We start from the raw sequence: 24163 nt of genomic DNA on the forward strand, positions 1-24163 counted from the left end.
GCCAAGGCACATAGCCTGAACGCAGATTTTGTAACGTCCAGCCAAGCTGTACAATAGAACGCAATTGTGACTGACCATGTTGTAATAACAGTAAGTCTTGCGATAATATATCGATTGCTGAAGACACAATGCTGTCCAATGAAAAAATTCTGGAGGACAGAGTCATTAACCCATTGTCCACTACAGAAAGTGATTTTTCCAAATTAATACGGTCAATTTCCCGTATTCTTTCTGCTGTTTCAATTTGAGTAACCTTCCAGGCCTCATTGTATGCTGCATATACAGAGGCTGCTATGAAACGCTTTTGACGCTGTTTGCGTGGTCCCATTATGAAATCACGCAAGTCAGCACCATCAGTAAGTAAAGTTAGGTGTTGCTTAATTTCAGGCAGTGTGGAAGTTTGTAGCCATTGAAGGCATAATTTGCCCACACTGTAGGTTGTTATTATCCCTGGGTGATGTATTTGGGGATATCTAGGGTCTGGCCTGGTCATTTTGAAACCCTGTGTTTTATTCAGGAATCTATCTTGACAGTTATTTGTATCTGTGGGCCAGATCAACCATTGTTTCCAATCAGGATGTGTTCTGTTTTGGTTAAGTATATGGTTTATGTCTATTTCTTCATCTGTTTCAGAGTTATTGCTAAACATTGTTGGCTTTGGAATAGACAGGTTATTTAAATCTTTGATTTTGGCTAAGCCAAGACAGGTGGTTTGTTGAACGGTGTCATTTAAAAATATCATTTGTTCTGGGATCATGCAGGCTCTAAACAAGGCTTCTAAACCCTGTACTTGCCATTCTTTTGTGCCCCAAACACTTTTCAAATCAACATGTTTGTCCCAATAATCAAATCCAAAAGTATTCATTTTTTCAAAGAAAGAATCTGAATATATCAATTTTGTGTTGGTTATCATGGTTTTCATCCCTGTCTTGTTTGACAATTTGTAATAAAATGTTTCAGCATTAGTTATGTTAAAACCTGAAAAATATGAATATTTGCCATACACGGTTCTAGAGCTCCCTTTTGGAGGTGTAGCACAATGTTCCCATTGATTAAAATTTAAAACATTTCTAGGTTGTGCAGATTTATGCAAGAAATGGTTACCATAATGGTTATAGCAGTACATGCTGTCATAATTTGTAGAACCCTGCAAATAATCATGTTTTGTAAATTTAGCAGACATTACTAAGTCAGACATCATATTGTTGATGCTTTCGAAGTCCCAATCATCAGCAAATGAGTTTGGTTTAGCAAAGTCACTCAAGGAGATCTTGATTTGGTGTGGATATTTCAGGATCTCGACCGGACCATAAATTTCATAGTCAGTGTTGTCCCAGGCTACCCCACCAGATATTGGAATTGCTGTGAAGTTGGCTGAAGAAAGTTCTGAAGAAAGTTCTCTTTTCTCGACGTGTGAAGATGTGTGTGGTTTGAGGACCAAGTTGATGTTCTGACTTGCTGTGTCCATTTTAGCATATTTTCCCTCAATGAAGCGTCCCAAGGTAAATACCATGATGAGCCAAAGTATGAGGATAAATGCACCAAAACCCACCCAAAATTCAATCCATGGAGAAACTAGATATGTTTCTTTTAGTTGTTTCAAAAGTTCCTTAGCTTTGTCTTTAAAGGATTTTGATGATGGCTGTGTCTTTTGTTCGCTGAAGCCTTCAGAGGAATCATCGAAGTTGATGAAGTAACCGGATGCAGTTCTGTCAATTGTTCCAATTGGTTCAGGATTTTTGTTTCTCGCATTTTCACTTGGTACTTCTGTATAGATTGGTGTGTCTCTGCTAAATGTCTTTATTTGGGTTGCATTGTTGCATAGTCCTTGTTGTTCTTCCGTAGGCGTTTCGAATGTGATGAGCCTCTTTGATAGGACCTCTGTACTGGTAGCAAACCTTGGTGTTCTGCTACTTATTGGGAGTCCACTTGGCCTACTGTTGGTTATCGGCCACATGTTGTGGTTTTACCAGGTCGATGGATACAACTCGGTTCTCCTTTTTTCCAGCAAGTGGCGGTAGTACAATTGATCTTGTCCCGTTGACAGACAATACAGGAACTGCTTTTCTGTAAGAAGGCCCAAATTCCTTCTTTACCGCGATCTTCTCCCTGACTAGATCCCCGACTTTTGGAATCCAGACAGGTCTTGCTGGGACAGGTGGTGATTCTTCAGTGGTCGTTGGCTGTTCTTTCAACTGTATGTTGCTCAGGTCTTTTCTTGTTTTGTTTAAGTCCTGCAAAATAGCCAAACGGTCTTTGACATCAAAGCTTTTTTCTGTTACCACTGAAGTCTGACTATCAAGGTCAGAGATCAACATCCTAGTTCCGAATAATAATTCGTACGGACTGAATCCCTTCAGAGAATTTCTTGGCAAGTTATTAAGACTACGTTGGACACTTATTAGATGTTTGACCCACCCAGCTCCCGAACCTAATATCCTTTCTATTATAGATTGCTTTCTGTCTTGGTTTTTTCTTTACACCATCCCATACCCTCAGGAAGGAAGTGAGAAGATTCCCGCTGGGCTGTGCTCATTTGGCCATTCTTTCCCCCCCCAGGCTGGATTGCCTGAGAAAAGGAAAAAATTGGTCGAACGTAGCATGCTCTTAGCGTATATGCCATTTAGACTCGCAAATCTTGTATAACAGTCCGGACGTCAGCCGAGTGTTGTGGATCTACATTATAAGTGGGAACTAGCCTGTATATGTTAATCGCAAGCCATTCTTTTTAGTGGTGATGTTATCTGCCTTGATACGACGAGGTATTAAACTGCTTCTCTCCCCACTGCGATCTCTGTTGCAGTTTGGGCAGTTTTTTACAAACATGGTGTAGTGCAGGCTCATGCCTGGCCACCAGTACCGTGATTGTAATTCTTCCAGAGAATCCTTTAATTTAAGGTGTCTGAGACCCTCGCCCATGTGTGCGTCTGCGATTAACAAGTTTCTCCTGTCCATGTTTGGAATCACTCTATCCCCCACTCCAGGGATTCGAGCAAAAGGAATGGAGTTTGCATCTATGATGTATGTGTAATTGAGTGGATAGTTGATCGGTAACGCCGAGCAGTCGCCTTTTGATGACGTTTTTACTGCCAGCAATGTTTCGCCGTCAATGTATTTTAATGTACGCTTTTTTCGATCTACGGGAGCCGGTTTACTGGCTGCCGCTGCGGCTGTTTCAGCCAATGAATTCCCTACAACGTGAACGCCATCACGCTGATGACTCAGTGAGTGTGTCACGTGAGTCTTTGGTAGTTCTTTTTTCAAAAGAGCTACCTGTTCCCAGAGCAATCTCTGCTTTATTGGTGCATCTGTGTCATCTTTGTAACCGTTCTGAATCCATGTCTGCAAATCCTTGTTATATGCTTTGACGCAGAAATATGAATCTGACACTATAAGTGTCGGGAATTCGCGATCCGCATTATCTAGCGCCATTTTCAAAGCTAATATTTCAGTTTGTAGTTCTGAATTAGTTTCTACTGAGTGTGATTTTGTTAATAGAGGTCTTAGTTTACCTCCGTGCCACACTTCTTTTGTAATCTCACATGTGGGATTGTATGCATGTTCTCCCCAAACGGAGGGTTGAGCATGTCCGTCTGTATAGATTACACAGGCGTAATGTCGTAGAGGCAGAATGTCGATTGGCAGAGGATACGTTTTTTCATATTTTAGATTTTTTAATTCTTCTAGTTCTGGATCAAAGAAGTAATATACTTTGTCCGTTGTGATTGAATTTACCCATTGTAACCATTCTGGATCCAATGTTGTTGTTGGTAAATTACACGGTGTTGTTAATGCCTCAAAAGCTGATTCTGCTGTTCTGACTGTGATATGTCTACCGTCAGCTATGTCTTTTTCTCTAGCTATTGCGGTTTGAACTGCTTGAACAATTTTTCCTTTGTTGTTGAATCTCTGTTCAGCTTTTGTGTACAAATGTGATTTGAATGCAATTGGTACCTTATCTCCCTCATTAGAGGTTAGGTATGTGAATCCGTATTTCCCTGGGATGACTCGGATCACAAGGTTGCGTGTATTATCACGGGTTTCTAATTTTGTTTTAATTAGCATGTCTGTTTGTAAGGATCTCAAAATTTCTGTGTGTGCTTGAGTCCAACTGGATCTTTTAAAGTCTGGTTTAATTAGATCGTAAAGGGGTTTGACCCTTTCTGCGTAATTTGCAATGTAAGTTCTTCCGAAATTTAGGAAGCCTAGAATTGACTGTAGGTTTTTTTGTGTTTTAGGAGCTTGGATTACGGCACATTTCTCTAGGAAATTGTCTGCCAGGCTTTTGCCTTCACTTGATAACTCATATCCTAAGAATAGGACCGTCAGATGGGCAATTCTGGACTTTTTGAAGTTGAATTTGTAACCCTCTGCAGCGAAACCAAGTATTATGGTGTTCACTCTTTTCAAGTGAGTTTCCAAGTCATCATCTGTTAAGTAAATGTCATCGACATAAGATAATGCTTCATCATCATATAGTTGTAGTAATTCTGTTACTCTCGCTGAGAATACCCCCGGGCTATTCTTGTACCCCTGGGCTAACCGACAGAATTGTTTTTGAGTGCCATTTACTGAAAATGCAGTTAAATATCTGCTCTCTGGTGCTATGTTTTGACAAAAGAATCCATTGGAGATGTCCAAGGTTGTTTTGTATTTTTTGCGCACTATGTTATTCATTAGTGCAGCACTGTGTGAGTTTTGCACTGCAAAAGTTTTGCAACATGTGTTAAGGTGTCGGTAATCCAAAACTAGACGGTACGAATTGTCTGGTTTGGAGACCGGAAATAAAGGATTGTTCATTTGTGAGGTGCAAGTTTCAATCACCCCTTGGTATTCTAGCTGATCTAGTATTTCATTTACTTGTTTTTTAGCTTCTTGCTTAATTGGGTACTGCCTTTGTGCAGTAGGTTGTGATTTTAACTGGACTTTGTGAGGAGGAGAATCCTCATCCCATCCTACATGATTTTTATATAAAGCAGGTGCTAAGGCCACTGCCCACTTTCTAGCAAGTGTATATTTTTTATGAATCGGTATTTGATTCGAGAAGGCAGGCATAATTACTTCTTCGCCATGAGGGCACTCCCTGACAAACTCCGGTGGCCAGTCTTTTTCAGCTAGAAGGATGTCATAGCCCTTGGATAGGTTATCCCAAAATAGTCCCCTTATTTTCCTAGTCTTATCTCCCTCTATACGTAATGTTATCTCGTATATTTTGTGGGGCTTGCTAACTCTGGTGTCTGCAGTTTCCACTTGAAGGTATTCATTCGTGTCCACTGTCTCCAGATGATTCATAAGGACTTTGCGAGCTATGCTCACCTCTGCTGCGCTGTCTAGCATTGTCTGAGCCCATTCTCCGTTTTTCAGTTGTGTCCTCAGTATTCTCGGCATTGTTAACTACCTTGATACTGGCTACCTTCTTTTTTGGAAATTGTGATTTCTTTTTCAGTTGAGCAGGTTCCTTGTCTTTGGACTTGGCGTGCTCTTCTGATCGTCCTCTTCTTTCCGATTTCTGCGAGGAATTCTGAAAAGATTGAGAGGGACGTGTATCAATGTCTTGATATCTATCAGGTTTTTTAATATTATCCCTATTTCTAAGGTTATATCTATTCCCAGAGGGTTCACTCTGAGGTGACCTTTGTCTCGGGTTCGGAGATTTCTCTCTTCGCCTAGGAGACCTTCCTCTGGACTGGAATTTCTTTTCTTTAGGATTGGATTGTTTATTTCCATCCCAGTTCTTTTTTGGTGAATTACTATTAAAAAATATTTTTTCTGGACTTGTAGTCAGTTGCGGTTTTACTGGTATTCCACCTAGACTATCTCTGCCTAGTTCTTCATAGGATTTTTCTATGATTCTGGCAATTTCAGCTGGTTGGTCTGCTATATCTGTCTCTTTTAACCTCTGGCGGATCGCCACGTTTGCTGCTTCACCTTTTATGTTGGCTAGTAATATAGCCGAGACTTGCTTGAAGTCTTTCAGTAATTTCATACCAAGAGTTAAAGCAGGTTCTGGACCGTATTCATCTTGAATTTGTTTTAGCACATCTGGTATTACCGAAATGGATGGAACACCGTGCGTTTTTGTATAGATGGAAGCAAAGACTGTACCCCAAGTGTCACAGTCCTCAATGTGTGGTGCGATTCCCATTGGGAGACATATAGTCAGAATCCTGTGTTTTTCTAATGGGGTGGTGTCAGGAAACACCGCCTCTATTTGGGTAATTTTCTGTGCCAACCAGAATGGTATTTGTTCCCGTTTAGCTGGAACTTTACCTAGGCAGGATTGGATGTTCTGTGGTGTAATTTTATTTGTGTTCCCCTGGTGAGGGGTCAGCTGTGGAAGTTTAATCGCTGGCTGAATTGTTGAAGTCCGCATTACATACTGAACTAATTGTCTGTGAATTTTTAGTAGTTGTTTTAGCTGTATTAACAGCTCTGCTGCAGGCATTCTTTCGATGTCTGGATGTGGTGTGTATCCGGCTAGGACCGGCCACGTTGCTCCTGGTCTTCCTAAAGGACCGAGCCTTGTAATGTGATTGTTATGTATTAGGGCGCCATCAAATAAGAGCAAATGCTCTTGGAATTTGAGTGGTACTTCCACCTCCTCGAAAGGAGTGTACTCATTAGGAGGTTCCTCTACTTTGTAATAGTGGAAGTACTTTGTTACAGCATTTGCTGCTGGAAAATGTATCCATGTATAGTATACCTCTGTCTGCCGATATTCGTGTGCCTCGATTACGAATATGACTGTACCACCTCTAGGTGTCAGTCCATTTTCTATAAGTTTTAGAGTTATAGCTCTCCTTTTGGCGACCTGGATGAGTATTATATCCGGGTCTGCATCGAGTGCTGTAGTATCAGCTGCTGCTATTTCAGTAGCTAATCTAATTGCCTCTCTTTCTCCATCACTGTCTCCCATTTTACAGACAGGATGGTATTATGTCTATTTGCAGATCAGGTTTCTTTATGGAAACAGAGATTAGATGCACAATATTCTGGAACTGTTTTATCCTTCAACGTTGACTAGACCAAGAACCATACATAGGAGTTCCCTCCTGCGAGGTTTTGGAGGATATAATAACCTTTCACCCACTCCAGACGTCTTTGGAGTATTTGGGAAAAGGGGTCTGAGTGAGAAAGCACGACTGAGTTACTCTAAATGTCTTACGTTAGTTTTATCGCCCTTTCCAAACACGTTGGGCGCCATGTAGTGTAGCTCCTATTTTCCCAATAGGCTCTGCGCATTGGAATAGTGCCTACAGCAGTAAAGGCCTAGGCCACACGTTAACTAGGTCTACTACTGTCGATACTAGACTTAATTTTTGGGTTTGCCAGCTAAGCTCAGAGTTCGCTAGAAACTTTCTCGAATGTTCAAGGAAGGATGAACTCCCCTGATTAGACAAGAAGGGATTTAGTTTCTGACAACCATAGAACATGACAACTTTGCTCTCCCCTAATCAAGAGTCAATCTCGAGAGTCGTGTGAGCACAAGGCAATTATTTTACTCAGTCAGTACGTGCATTCTTAGTCTCATCAGAATGTAGAGAAAAGGAAGAGACGGGCGTGTTCAATAAAAGATGTTATTTATTGATCAGTCTCTTTTCTCGTACAAGAGAAATGGATCGATATTATTGCAATACTTATAGTTAAGTAAAGTGCATACATTAGAAGCAATAGTATAAAATAATACTGTAAAAACATTGATATGGTTTCTGAGCCATATGATGTTTAAAATGATTAAAATATATTTACATACACATATACATTTTGACTAAACGTACTCAACTGGTGTTTCTAAATACGCCTACCCCGTGTACCTGACCTAAGTCTAATGCGTGGGCGGGAATAGAAAGTTACAGTTTAAGTTAAGTTTGTTTTTGCCAAGTGAATAACTAAAGAATTCTCTAGGAGGGGTTATTCAGTTCTGTACCTGGAATTTAGGATGAATGAGGAATGGTATCTCTTTCTCTGCTCTCGATATTCCAGGCTGCCTGCGAGGGCTGCCCAGAAGCGCCGGTGCTGGGTCTCTCGGCTTGAGATAGCAGCGCGTCTCTCAGCGCGTCAGGAAGGCGGGGCTGCTCCCTGCGGGGTCTGCTTCTGCTCTCGGCTTCGGCAAGTATGGCTGCTCCGTCTTGTCACCACGCGTGTGTTTGCATAGGGCAAGGTCGGCAATATTTATACCTTAAAGGTGCCGAGATTGACGCAAGGATGGACATAGGTACGTCAATAAAGATGTCATACGACTTGCTCGTTAGCACATTCTTTACTAAAGTTCTCTGTGAAATCAAAACAATGGCCGCACGGATTATCCAGGTTGTCATAGGTTTGATTTGTTATGAGAACGTCGTATGCCTTATCAGGGGCTGGAGGAATGTCGCTTGTCTAATTAGATCTCAAGCGTTATGACCTAATCAGATAACACGTTCCTGTGCCGTAGTGTGACTGCGTCAGATAACGGTATCTGCATCATGGGGGTTTTCTTGCCTCATGGGCTGACTGTTAGTTAACTAGCTAGTAAGTTTAACCAGAATAGGGTCAGGAATAGGGGGATCGAATCAGAACCTATAGAAATACACGACATAACAAACAGACTACAAGCGAAGCCTCAACCAACAAAACACTATAGCTAATGTCAAAAACAATACAATTATACTTTATTGCTCTCTACTTTTTATATCTAGATTTCACTCACATGTAAATGTTCTAAATGCTGTACACGAAGTATTATCCTGCACATATATTGTTTGTGTATATATGCTAATCCCAATACATGTTTTGAAATTTTAAAGAGCTTTGTCATATTTGGACATGCCATCTATTGCACAACTTGACTGCAGATTCTTTTAATGATTCAAGTGGCATGTGGTATAAGCATGGTTCAGTCATTCTATACGTTTTGTGGCTTGCCCACCGCTTACTGATTGGTATGGACAGGCAAGTATAAGCAGCAGTGAGAATATAAGAACACTGTTTCACACTACGACACGAAAACCATTATTAGAAACAATGGAAGAGATTCCCCACTCAATGTTAAGCATCAGCCTGGATGAATATTTTATGATACTGAAGTGGTCAAAAGAAAATGATGATGAGAAAGCAAGGAGCGTGCAAAATGATAGGTGTAAGAGGAAAGAAAGTATGAAGTGTATTTTAAAATGTACAATATGAGCAAAGAACAAAGGACCCCAATTATGTGGCACAGGGTCTTTCATGGTCTTCTGACCCCCATAAGTTGTAGGAAATGGTACAAATAAAGGATGCACAGTTTGACATGAAAGAAAGGATTTGGAACTACAAAATGACTTGGACCAGAACTGACGAGTTGTATAGGGGATGTGTCTGTACACGTACATGCACAGAAATTGGACACAAACAGAACTCCGATTCATTTTCATAGTAATGATTACCAAATTAAAATACTTTGAATAAGCAAGGCTACGTACATACAAATAGTTTTGGTAAATACATTGGTTTATAGGTGTATATGTTATGCATTTTATGTATGACTTATTTTGACTTGTCTGTAAAAAGGAAGAGAATCATCTTTTGTTGTAATTTCCATAGACAGGATTTGTAAATAACGTTCTGAACTCGAGACATATTTAACTCCTGCATACCTTATATTGTATTGTATTGCATTTCTCCTCATTCTGGCATTAAATTCGATTGATTTCCAGAAAATCTAAACACAGATTTTTATTTGATTCTGCGCCTCCCATTAGATAATTCTATTGAATTTCAGTACTCAAAGGCATTTATTGTTACTGCACCTCTGTGGAAAAACTGGAGTTTACAATACACTAAAAGGTTCTCACCTTCATTTGCCCTTAACCTTTTAGCTATACTCACTTCCCACAGGCAAAGGTGTTTTAACAGCATACAAACTCATATGATGACTATAGCCAACAGGTATACATTTAAACACTAGACAATAATCAACTGCTGTGTTGCTTGTATTAAAACAAACTTCCTTATGATATAAAAGCTGCAGCGTGGGATCTAACAACAGAGGACCAGATTTACATCCAACTATTAATGGCTATAAAGTTAGAAATTAGCTCTCTACTCACCTTCAGTTTCTGGCAGGCCAATGCAGCTACTTTCTTCTCTGCCTCTGATTTCCTGCGGCTTGTTGCGACGAAGGTCATGGGATGCGGCCACTTAAGAGTCAGAGTGCAGACTTTAGCCTTGCCACTCTCACAGTGATAGTGCATGTGGTCCTGGAAGTGAAAAGGAAGGAAATGGTTACTAACAATCAAATCTCAAATCAAGAGATCAACAAATTATGAATAAACACACTGTGGTTAGCCGGTTCTTGATATGGATGTCAAGCAATGACAGCTCTGTCGTGAAATTTCTTCTTCAAGGTAAACAACAATTTGTTTGTTCTTTTAGGTTGAAGCCTACTGACAGCACAGCAGTCTTATTTGCTAATGACATCTTGGGGCCATTCGGAAAGCTTCCCTTGGAATGCATTCTGCCTATTGCTTACCATTGACTTTGTGGTTTGGAACTCACCTTTTCTTGCTTTTTATTTTCTGGCTCTATCTACTTTTCTTTCTCTGATTTTTAAAGTGAGACGATTTACGTGACAATCATTGGCTACTAGGGGTCTGCTTGAGGAAGGTTGTATGATGTTATTTGTTTTTCTGATAAACATAAAATGTAAATGTTTGTAAATAAACTGTTCAGCTATTTCAGAAAATATCAGAATTAGAAAAGCACAGATGAAGCACAGTTTTGGGTAATCCTCAAGTTTGGTGAAAACAAATATTTTAATACAATCAAAACAAAATCAATACACTAGGTGATACCATTTCCAAACATTATTGTTGTGCACTGTAAACTTATATCAGTAAATCTAAGTCTGTGCAAATATTATGATAATTTCAATTGAAGATGTGTTGTCTGTATTGGCCCAGTACTACCACACCATGCATACTCCACTCTACGCTACTGCACTCTACTCTACTCTGTACCACTCTACACCATTGCACTCTATGGCAATCCACTCTACGCCACTCTAATCTGCTCTGCACTCTACCGTGCACCACTCCACTCAACTCAAACTACTCTATGCCACTCCACACCACACTACTCTGCGACACTCCACACTATTCAACTCTACTCTGCGCCACTCTACGACACTGCACTCTATGCCAATCTACTCTGCACCACTACACTCTACGTACCTATATTTTACTCTGCAACACTTTATGCTACTGCACTATACGTTACTGCATTCTATTGCACTCTATGCAACTCTATTCTACTCTGAACCACCGCTCTCTGCCCCACTCTATGCCATTGTATCCCACGCCAATGCACTCTTATACACCACTGCACTCTATGACAGTCTAATCTGCAACATTGCACTCCTTGCCACTCTACGCCGCTCTAACCTAAGCCCCTCTACTCTAAGCCACTAGTCTATTCCACTGCATTCCACCCTGCACCATTCAACTCTGAAACAGTCAACTCTACACCACTGCACTCTATTTCACTCCGCGCAACTGAAACCTGTACTGCGCCGGTCTAAGCCCCTCTACTCCACACCATTCTACTCTATGCCACTGCACTCTACGCCACTCGACTCTAAACCACTGTGCTCTACTCCACTGCACTCTCCGCCAACTATTCTGCACCACTGCACTCTAGGCCACTCTATTCTGTACTACTCTAAGCCACTGTACTCTACTCTGTACAACAACTTTACGCCACTCTACTGCACTGTGCCGAAGCACTGTATGCTACTACCCTCTGCATCAATCCATGCCTCTTATCTATTATGCACCACTGTACTCAACACCACTGCAGTTTATAGCACTCTACACTACACCTAAGAACACTATCCTGCACCTCTGCACTCTACCTCACACCACTCCACTCTATGCCAGCTCTACTCTGAAACAATCTACTCTATGCCACTGCACTCTACTCTGCACAACTTTACGCCACGCTACTATGAGACACTGCACTTCATGCCACTTCACTCTAGGCCAGTCTACTCCACTCTATGACGCTCTACTCTATGCCACTCCACTCTACAGACTTATGCCACGCTACAAAACTACTCCACAATGCTCTAATCAACTCCCTTTATGCCACTTTACTCCACTCTATTCTACGACATACTACTCCACTCTATGCCATTCCACACTCCTACACTACTCCAATCTATGCCACTCCCATCTACGATAATCTACTCCACTGTATGCCACTCTACTACACTCTGCACAACACCCTCTATGCCACTCCATGACACTGTCACTCCACTCTACGACACTCAACTCTACTCCACGACATTCAACTCCCTCCATGACACTCCACACCACTCCATGATACTCCACTTCACAACACTCCACTCTCCTTTACCCTGCTAATTTTTAGCCACACTGAACAGAGGCCACGCTGGTGTGTAACAATGGCTAAAACATATTGGCAAAGAAAATAGCTCTGGCATAGGCAAGGCCTTCTAGCTATGACCATACTTGTTTGTCGTACTTGCTATCACCCCTGTTTGCGGTGCTGTGAACATCAAGTGCTCTTAATCATACCCAACTTATATGTACTCAATTTATGACCTCTGCAAGTAATAAATTCTAAAAACTGTCATGCCGAGTTTAGAACCAATTAAATATATATTGCACAGAGACCCCGTGGGAGAGTAATTAAATCCCTGTTAGTGTGAGCAATCTGATCTTTCAAATATTAAGTTTTGCATATGTACTATCGTAAAGATGTATCAACATTAAATAGGAGGTTTTATGCCTTCTCTAGGTGTCATGGCAGAGTCAGATGTTTCAGAAAGATTATAGAGTGGGTTCTGTCATTCATTGCGAATTTCTCAGGTCCACAATACTTGTGCAACACAACTGGAGAAGCAAGTTACTTCTTTTGGGTATTAACTTCCTCAGGGCAGTGAGGACGAGCAGTCAAGGCTGACCACAGAATGCGGGCCAGACGAGGAAGGGGGCGTGGGATACAGTTTGACATAGTAAATAACCGCCATTAACATGAACAGTGATGTAGCTCTTAAAAAAATACTTTTATTGCTCGATAATTTAATAATAGGCTATACGGTAAACTCAGAAATCAAGGTGGTGATATGACATCCTAGAGCAGACGCACGACCGCAAACATGACTAACTCTCCTTAGTTCAAGGGTTAGAGTTTTCATAATGTTGATCGCAAGTCCAATGTTATATGGTGCTTGATTTAGATCCCCACTGGGGATTTCAAGTCACCACTTTGGAAAAGAATTTAGGATGAGGACAAGGGACACAAATGTATGAAACCCAGACCGGGGCAAAACTCGGTTTTTGGACAATTCATTGCGTTAAAACCTCAGCTGACAGAACTTTGATATCAAAGAAATATAATAAAATGGAACAGCATATCAGTAAGTATCTAATAGGTATCTCAAAACATTTTGAATTCAATGGTGATCCTTTCAAGCTTCAGTGTACAGTGGTAATTCCTGGTTTGATTACCAGTGTCAAATTAGGTTTAAAATCTACTTTTGTTTAGGGACCACAAAAGGACTCAACCAGCCCCTTACCTTTTAAATGGGACTGATAAAAATACTGGTGCCTTCTTGTGTAAGGGCCTGTTAGCCGTGGTCAAGAAGTGAAGACACTCAATGGTCAAGAAGTGAAGACACTCAATGGTCACTCAGAATGTGCTTCATTTTGGTTAGGTTTCACTGGCACTTAAAACACCAATATCTTCAGAACCATCCAGGCTAGAAGGGTGGTATGGACAGTTTCAGAATCAGGACGTGCCTCTCCAGTCAGCAGAACCAAAACAAACCCGGAAGTGTGAAAGTCCACAAACTCAAAGCCCTTCTGTGCCAGTATGTGGGAATCAATCTCGAAGGTCACGTAATGGTTCGAGGAACAGTGTTGGCTCACCTGACACACAGTGATGGAGCCCCATGACTCGGATGGTGCTTGTCCATGGATTTTGCCTCCTCGACCAAGTAGTTCCAAAGTGACATCGATACACAGGCATCTTGAGCAGTTCTTACAGGGAACAGGTCAACTTCTGAGGGAACCACTGGACCTGCTGCTTATACAACTACAGTCTCCTCCTTATCACAGTTAACTAGTAAGGTTGTTTTGCAGGCTTCCCAGACTTTGACCCAGTCTGAAGGGAGAACCAAGCAGAAGGCCCAGTCCTGGTCTCATCCTCTCTCCTACATGCGTTTGTAATTCTCTTCAGTGCTCACATGTCAAAGATGAACTAAAAAATGGCACTGAGGTAATTACTTATACTACTATGATGGACAAGGTGGAAAGCTTAAGCCAACCATCCAAGAGCAAGACATCTCAAAGTTGCTAGCCAAACTTCACAAAAGTGCAAGCCATGAGCTGGCAGTCTCACCAGTTCAGACTGGTTTTAAATAGGAGATGGTACAACACAAGAAACAGGGGATGGGAGAATTTCACTCAGGACATGGGGGAGTTTCACTCAGGGCAGTGGAAACCTAACCTGGGCTAAGACACAGGAAGATTACCTCCTCTACGTACCTGGTATTAGAAATTTCAAGAGGCAAGATAGGGAAAGGTGTGCAAGTATGCTGGGAAGTCCCAGGTGGAAATAACCAGTCCTCATTAGAGAATCTCCCAATTTGCCATCTCGTGTAGCACAAAAACTGGGTCCAAATAGATACCACCAATAATTAAAATGAAGTCAAGATACCCTAGTTATGGGGAAATGGATAGACCATTTATTAGAGACAGCCAATTAAAAACCGTCCCACATTTACATCCCAAGAGAAACTTATATATAGGCCTGTGCCAGTAGACAAGAATCATGTTGCTAGCACTGCCTAGCCTGGGATGTGCTGGTAGGACACTTGGGTGTCTTCTGACCATGGGAGCACAGCTTTGATGAAGAACGTACCCACTAAGGATGCAGTATCTCCAAACGGCTTTAATTGTTTAATAAAACAAAGGAAAAAACTGAGCTTTTGAGAAAAAACACTGCATGGCAGGCAGTCCCAATTTTACTAAGCTATGCATGGGCCTTTCGTACTAACAGGGCTCTAGTCCACCAAAATAAACTATACCAAGACCTAGTGAAGTAGTGAAGATCTCTGTGGATAAATATATTCCACATACAAACATGACATCTGCCTTTAGATAGGGCAGCTTCCCTCTATAAAGAACACTGGCGTTCCTAAGAATGAATAAATCAACTGTACAAAGATCAGTGTCTCCGGCCCTTCAACTATATAGTCTAAAAGCTCAATGAGCTGCACTCTATGGGGCAGAGATTTGAGGCATACAGAAAGTTAATGATCTTGCCACAAGAAAGAATTATTGTTCAAAGTTCTTGTTAATTTGCCAGGTGGAACTCCAACAATTCCCCTTTTTGGAAATAGGACTACAAACATTTGTTGATTAATTGAATTTGAGGTGACTGACAGAGGCTTTGGCACACTGCAGAGCTGGTTTCTTATAGAAATGCCCTATTGGAGTTGATCGAAAAAGGATAAAACCAATGTGCTACTGTGGTTAAATATGTAAGAAACTGGTTTCATGTACTGGCCTTACAAGGCCTCTGGGACATTGCAAGAAGCAGAAATGGTTGCTTCCCTAAATTTGCTGAAATCACGATGTTGGTCCTTTGTATCAGAGAAATGGACTGTTGGAGCAGTAAATGGAGGACTGGTTGGTAACTTCTTGAATTTTAAGCCTATAGAAAAGTAAACCCTTTAGTCAAAATGCATTTCCCTACTTAGCCAAAAGTCTGTACATTAAATTTTGATCAGGCACCTTACCTATTATTAGCTTTCTGCTAAATGGCCCCAGGGAATATGATCTTGATCAGGTCCCTTCTGTGAGAACGTGGCTGATCAGAGGGGCATTTTCTATTTTTTTTGTCCTGCCTATTCACAGTTGAGGAGAAAATAGATCTGTCCAATATACTTTACCTTGGGACTAGGAGGATGCCACACTGCATTAAGCAATTTAAGATTGGATATGCAAGAACCTATGGTGTTTGGTCGGAGCAGATTTTTGCATCCGACATGGTCCATGGGGAAACAAAATCATGATTTAAGTCAGTGACTGTGATAAAGACGAAGTAGGTCTCAAAATAGTTACTGTGACATGTTGTTTAGCGTACATCTGTGTGTGTGGGGGTGTATGTATATATATTTATATCTATATATCTATACAGCTATATAGCTATATATATTTATTTTAAAACTGTATATTTTTCATTTTATATTTCTTATACGCAATTTATATGGTCTACAATATGCATGTTTTATGGAGTCTATTCCCCGAAATGAACATACTATGATGAGAAACACTGATCGTGAGACTCCCTGTAAAGGCATGCAACGAACATGCATCATTCTGGCAATCAGCAGCTCTAAAGGGGTTCAGGGATATTGCCATACATTTCGTTTATCGTGGGACTCAGCACAGAGGCAGAGACACATGCAAAAGGCACAAAATCTTGGAGTTATCCCACAAGTGTATCTCCCATATGGTCTTCCAAAGGTGGACCATTCACTCTTATCTGGAATAACTGAAACAGATTTTTCAATTGAGCAAGACCAATTGCTCTGCCTAGGGGGAACCTAGTCTGCCAAGGGATGCCCATGTAGGATAAAAGGATGCAATCTTTCCAGTCAGATCAGATCATGTCTTAGGTAGGTAGGAATGGGTTCTGCAAGGTGTCCACTAAAATCAAGGGTCTAGGATAATGCAAGCTACTGCGCGGGTTTGCTTGAATGTTTTACTGCTAACCTATGAGGTAGCAGGAGTTCACCACCCTCAAAAGCTCAATTAAACTCTGAAATATGTTACCCTAATCAATAATGAGTAGCATTGGCCAGGAGTGCTGCTGTCGCTTTTATGAACTCTCTCCTGGGGAATCATTTCTCTTTGTAGTACCATACTTTCACACCGAGGGCCAGGGAAAATAATCTTACTGCAAATGGTACCAAAATAAAAAATCAGTCGGAAAAGTCTCTTCCTTACCCAGGTGCTCCCTCTATGCATCGGTTGCCATATAAATGGACAATGTATTAGCAGAAATTTTAAATGCATGTTTGAGACAAGGCCCAGGTTGTCTTGACTGAAGAATACATAATTCTCCACAGCGAAATCTCTTACACTGAACGTAGTGGTATATTTACAATAGGTGTTAGACACGGCAGGTCATTGGAATTGTTTTAAAACTCTGCAAGTATTCTAGTTACAGCAGGTTTGGCTTTGAGACATAAAAACTCAAGTTGGGAATTATATTCAACCCACAGCACACCTTTCATCAAAGGAGTAACTTCAAAGAGAAAACATACAAATAATTTCACAATAGATAAACGTTGCTGCAAAATTCAGGCGGAACCAAATAACAAATACATAAAGGTTTTAGTGGCATCATGAAAACTTCCTACATAATTCTCCGAACCAAAATGGAATGGTGCACCCAGAGATATAACAGTCAACAAATCTTCAGTTTTGTTTAAAAATATTCTTCTTTTATTTGATTCTCATAGTACATAAAATCCAGCAACCAAAGATCTAGCCAACAAATTTTGTTAAAAAAACAACTGAACTTTATCAGGGCTTTTGCATCATATTAGTCATTTAATTCCTGATTCCATAAGCTATCACCAATATCCATATTCAATGGCCATGTATGGCATGACTGAAGATTTAGAGGAGTTTTTAAAGTGCCTTAACTTAGGAGACCCCAATCTCAAATTCACCTCACACTACAGCACCACCAAAGTGGATTTCCTTGATATATCGATCAAGGATGTTAATGGATTTTTGGAGGTAGAGCTTTTCACTAAGCCCATGGCCAAAAATACACTTCTTTATTTTTCAAGTTTTCACCCCAAATCACAGAGAAAGAGCATTCCCTTTGGCTAATTCCTCCGGTTGAGGAGGACTTGTTCTGACTTGAACGATTTCTACAAACATGCTGAGGACCTTAAACGTAAGTTTAGGGATAGAGGATACCCTAAAAAACTTCTATCACACTCCTTAAAGCGAGCAAGGTTCTATAACAGAGACACCCTGATCAACACATTTGTAAGCAAAAAAGAACCATTAGATAAAGTGGTGTTTGACAGTAAATATTCGTGTCTAAGTAACCAAATAAAAAATGTGGTCAATAAAAACTGGCATATACTTAATTATGAAGAAGAGGTCAGAATAGACAAACCACTTTTTGCCTTTAAAAAGAACAAAAATGTGAGAGTTAGGTTAGTACATATCGATCGGGGAAGTGGCCAGGATACCCAGAGAACGATTACCAATGCTCCAGCTATTGGAAATGTCAAATGTGGAACATGCAACGTACACCCTCAATGTTTACAGATGAAAGAGATCACCCAGCTGTTGTATCAAATCAAGAAGCTTGAATAACTGTAGAAGCAAGAATGTTATTTACTTCCTACAATGCCCTTGTGGTAAGGGCTACGTGGGAGAAACTGGCAGAGAGGTACGCATTAGACTGCAGGAACATAGGTCAGCTATTAAGAACAAAAAGATAAATGCACCCTTAGTATCCCATTTTCTAGAATATAACCACAATGAGAATGACTTCTTGTGGTTTATTCTAGAAAAGGTCATAAGTGGAAAAAGAGGTGGAAATATCTATTTGAAACGCAAAGCGTGTGAACAATGGTATATCTCCGATCTTAACACTGTGAGAAATGGCCTCAATTCAAGGGAGGAGTGGGATCGACTCCTTGGGGCCCATCTAGGAAAATCCCTGTGTTTATGCGGTCTCATTGAGAAAGCCTCTTTCTCGCTTGGCCCTAACTGGATTTTGCTTTTCTCTAAGCAGTGCTGGAATCTTCTGTAAGCATATCAGTGAGGTTTGAGAGAGGCAACACAATTTGTAAATGGGGGAGATGTTTAGGTCACATCCTTCGATATGGAATATCAAGCTTTATATAGTTAACATTTTTCAAATCACCTATTGCGGATCTGCAATTGCTAGTTGTACCCAATACCTATCCTCGATTTACTTGAGAATATCCATCATAAGGTGATAGATATGTGCTCTGTCGGTGGAAAATGTAACAATGATTATTTGAATGACACGCTATCAACCTTATATGACCACTCTACATGACTGTATACGGTACTTAAAAATCAATAAAATATGTTAAAAAAAAATCAAGCTTTATATATTTAACATTTTTCAAATCACCTATTGCGGATCTGCAATTGCTAGTTGCACCCAATACCTATCCTCGATTTACTGTATTCAATATCGATCCAGGATTGATACATCCTTATTGTATGAATGGTGTTAAAACTGTGCCTCCAATTATATCCATAAGAAAGGGAAAAGTTTTGGCACATTGCGGTAGAGATAAAAGGAACCCTTACAAGATGGCGGCCTTGCTCTGCACGTAGGAGGGGGGGCCTAGATTGAACGCACGGAAACTGATTCCTGTTTCCGGGTCAGATGCCCGTACCGGATAAACTTGAACAGCGTGTCTGCCAGCAATGCAAAACCGACCTATACCCGTTAGTGTGTTTCTCGGCCGAAATCAGGCATGTGTTATGTCGCCAAAGGGATCGGTATTTGATCATTAGAACAGGGTTAAAGCTGCAATATTAGTATTTTTTGTCCTATGAAACCGGACTGGTTTTTTTTTGTAGATTCGGCAACAGGACTTTAAGGTGTTCTGGCATTATAAGTGGCTAGGACGAAGAAGTGTGACAGTAATGGTCGTTTTTCATCGGAGGACATAACCATTCCGACAAGAGCCCAATCAAGAGCACTAAACAGAGCTTTAAGGTAATTCGGGTTTGCGAAATGCCTTATAATACTGAGCCGTTTTTAGGTTTTGGCAAGCATAATGTTATAAGGTGAATAGCAAGCACACATTTTGGGGTTTTAAACGTAAGGATTTTACATAACAGGCTACACGTTAGCAAAGTATGTCCTTTGGGTCTAAGAGTGTTATTTTGGGCCGGATTGAGTATTAAGTATTAGGCGGTTTGAGACTGCCTTATACTGACTAACTACTAGGCGGGGGAAACAGACTGCTATAGCTAATTACGAGGTATCCCCTATTTCGGCATTTGCAATATAGAACATTTGCAGTGCTGTGTACAAATGCTATGTATACCATGTTTTTACCTTTTGGTATCATCTGTGCCTGGACTATATTGATGAAATGCTGTACATAGCTACAGATTTGGACAGCCGTATTTTGTCCGGGGAAAGTAACTACTAGACGGGTCTGACAACAGGTTACTGCGACCCAATGTATTGAGAAAAAGGACATCGCAATAACAGCCTGTTCAGCTTGATACGTATTTGAGGTATTGTATTGGAGGATCACTTATATATACCCCCGGGATGGACTACACACCTGTAACTACAAATGAGGGTGGTTCTTCTCTCTCTTTTTCTGAATAGGTACTAAAATTATCGGCACCTTTTTACTGGCACCTTTATATCAGGATAGGTTGCCTATGGACATGATTTATGTCCGTATTCACAGAAACTAGACATCTGTCAAGGTATCATATAATTTATATCAGTTTACCAACAAGATCTTAGTAGCACTAAGTACATAGACACTGGTCTATTGTACGAATAGGAATAAGAGGAGGATGTTTGGATCACCTCTCTTGAGAAGTTGTGATTTCTTAACCTTCTTGGCCACATGTGCCCTAGAATAATGACAGAAAACTGTGTGTGTTTGAGAGATGAATGAGAAGCATTAATGTGGAAACCCTCTTATTGTCACCTTTGTGCTTATCCTATGGACGAGGAGACGATGTATCCAAAGTGGTATAGCTAATGCTTATTTTTATGTTGATTTTTTACAGATTTAAAAAATTGGTATATGGAACTATTTATGTTTTTTTCCTGAAGAAGGTGATGGCCATATACTAGTGCCCCCCGAAACGCATCGAGATGCAATGAGACAAAAAGTCTACTCTAAATCTTTATGAACAATTGTATTACATATGATCTATGAAATAATGTCTGAGATGATTACAATTGATTTAATTCTGATTAGGTAGTATATTTCTCTGTGATTTGGAAGTACTCTTCCTACTTGGTTTCCCAATTCTTTTCAGTAGTATTTGATTTTTTACTGTGTGTTAGGTCAATATTATTTTTTAATTGTGTGTGATTTTATTGCTAGATGTAGCCCAGATAGGATACTATCTTTTTAAATATTAAATGTATGTTGTGTGATTCACACTAATATTTAGATACTTGTATTTTTATTATCAATTAAACTCGTATACTAGTGATTACATTGTCTCTCCCACCGCTGTTCTCACATTGGTGATTTGAGGTTCCGTGTGTATGTGTGATATGGTAAATGTAGATTGACCCAAAGAGGGTTCTTTATTGACATTGTATGGCTTCATGCCAGTCAATAATATTCATAATCCTAGACCGTGTCTGGCAGGGATTTTGGAATGTATACAATCTTCAATGGGGTATTAGACTTCCTCAATTGATACCTGAATCTGTATCGCAACACATCATCAGCACCTCTCCATCACCCAGGGCCCAAAAAAACCTAGGGTCGGCCCTGTAAAGATATGATGTTCCACACACATTAAAATGAAACACAAAGTGGGCATTGAACTCATAGCAATTTTAGGTCTCTTTTTGGTAAACTCTTACCAAATACCCTTGCATTATGCATGGTAAACAAACACTTTCCAAGCAAAATCACCAATTCCATGAGTTTAACTGCACAGAAGGGTTTCATCCAGAAATTATCTTATTTGAGAAGCAGTCCTCTAGACCAGGGGCAGAAGATATCTTCAAGGGTAACTAGTTCAACCCAGAACAGCACTTGTCTCTCAGATCAACTCCAAAAGTTCAATAAAAAATGTCCTTGTCCCACATTCTCAAATATGTGATCTTCAAAAACAATTAGGTGTGGCCCACCTCCCTAGTTCCACTGTCCTCCTGATATACATTTGGTATGCAAGCAAACAATTACCAATTTCACAGTATTTTATTCTCTGGAATATGCCAATACTAGGGACAGAACTGGTGGCAGCATGGAATATTAGGGCAATGACTACATCACACCCAACTGTTATACGGCATTCCACTTTAATGATGGTACACTACTAATCAATATGCATACTCACCTGTGAAAAAAGAGATAAATATAAACTAAGTGCCTTATTAAAACATCCTACTTAACAGGAAACTCCAAAATAACTAGCATCTGCTTATGCTTCATGGGACTTTAAAATCTTGCAGCGAGGCGCCGATGAAGATGGCCGCCTAGGACGTGAGCTCGGCTGGGACTGACACTGTCCCCGCAGATATCAGTCCAACATCCGCACCAGGGCGCCTTTCCAGCAGCGCCCTGGATCCCTACAGTGGAGCGCTCTCGGCTGGCGCAAATCCCGGGGCCCGATTTCGCCTGGAGCCTGAGTCGCGGCCCGCCGCGCCTCCGCGGCCGCAGCGGGAGGTTCGCCCAGAGCTCTGAGGCCGGGCCTGCACGGACCTGAGGCCCCGGCTTGGGGCCTGGTCCATCTGGAGGGCGCTCTAGGAGGCCTACTGCCTGCGAGGCCTGACATCCTTGTACAGCTCGGGGTGTGGCCCAGAAGAACATCCGACGGGCCCTGGTGTCCTGCTGATTGAGGAGGCGTACCTGTTCCCCCAGAGGCATCGGGCGCCCGGGGAGGTGCGGAGCGCGGCTGCCGGGGCGCCATTTTGCCGCAGCTCCTCGGAGGCTGGCGCGAGAGGTGTGGAGCCGGGCCGGACGCCCAGTGGGGCCTAGCAGACCGGATCAATGCCCTGGGGGCCTGCATGGGGCTCAGCGCCTGGGAAGGAGACTGTTGTGCTCCCCGCAACAGCACCGGGGACTGAAATAGCGCTTGAGGCCGGAGCGAGAGGACTCCACAGCGGTGCCCCGGGGGGCCTGGCTCCTGCCTCGTTGAGCCCCGGAGGAGGGGGCCCCAGGCCCGCCATACAGCATTGGAGGTGAGGTGCTATGGCCCTGGCAAGGTGATGGAGTGTGCTGGGGCAAGAATCCGGACCCCAGGAGGAGTGGGAGTCCCAGCGGAGGGCTCCGCGAGTAGTCCTGCGCTGGCAGAGTGGATACAGGCCCACAGCGAGTGCCTCACGCGCCCACCAGAGCAGAGGCGAACTGAGCGTGAACACAGCCAACTCGGACTCCACGTGTGGCAGGCCCGACGGGGCTCCATGGAACTGTGTAGGTGACGGCTGGCGGGGTGGGGCCCAACGGTGGTGTTTCCATCTCCACAGACAGCGAGGGAGTGCGGTGCTTGGGGGGCTTTCCTCTTGAGGGGGGGGCCTAATCCCTCAGATTCCTCGTGGAATAGAGATTTGTAATAGCCGAGCTCTGTCCCCGTTTTCACTTTCAATTCTCCATTTTGGCTTCTGGTTTGTTGTGTGTTCCCTTGGCCCGCCTACCCTCCCAGCTGCCCCTCCCACCCTCCGCCCCCTCCACTATCCATTTTAAGCTGATGTTCCAACACGCAGCGTCCACGCGCTACGGCCGCGCCGAAGGTGCGCCAAAGGTAAGCCTGTCTACGCCCGTCCGCGCCTGGACCGCGCCCAGCGCCAGACCCCCTGGACCCCGTCCCACCCACCCCACCCGCATTACATACGACGCATCCACCCTTTTAGCCCTTAACCCCGGCCGACTCCCCACCTGCACCCAAGTCGCTCCTGGACACACCCATGGACCCTTCTCTTGCAACTCCTGCAAGTATGACAGCACCAAGACCAACTCCTCTTCCACTAACTCCAAACAGAGATCCGACACCAACCACCTTAAATGCATCCTGCTCAACACCCGCTCAGTCCACAGACACGCCATCGACCTCTGGAATCTACTAGACGCCATCTCTCCAGACGTCGCCTTCCTAACAGAAACATGGATGAACGCCTCCTCAGCCCCAGACATCACCATTGCCATCCCGGAAGGATACAAGATCATCCGTAAGGACCGCACCAAGCAAACAGGAGGAGGCATCGCCATCGTCCATAAGAAGTAGATCCGAATCTCAACCAGCTCTGACGTCAACCTCGCTAGCGCCGAACACCTTCACTTCCAGATCCACACCGACCCCAAGACCACACTCAGAGGCACCCTCCTCTATAGGCCACCTGGACCCCGGGCACAATTCAGTGACATCACTGACTTTATCACCCC

At 42.2% G+C, this 24163-nt stretch overlaps 1 protein-coding gene across 1 annotated transcript in view; it reads right to left on the bottom strand.

The window, feature by feature from the left end:
- Nucleotides 1-24163, bottom strand: part of DHX30 (DExH-box helicase 30) — a 658531-nt gene that overhangs the window by 456614 nt on the left and 177754 nt on the right. The window contains exon 6 of the mRNA XM_078662529.1: nucleotides 10068-10217. Coding sequence (XP_078518655.1) covers nucleotides 10068-10217 — 150 coding nt within the window. The remainder of the gene's footprint in view (nucleotides 1-10067; nucleotides 10218-24163) is intronic.

This window comes from Lissotriton helveticus, chromosome 10 (assembly GCF_964261635.1).
Source record: "Lissotriton helveticus chromosome 10, aLisHel1.1, whole genome shotgun sequence".
NCBI classification, from domain to species: Eukaryota; Metazoa; Chordata; class Amphibia; order Caudata; family Salamandridae; genus Lissotriton; species Lissotriton helveticus.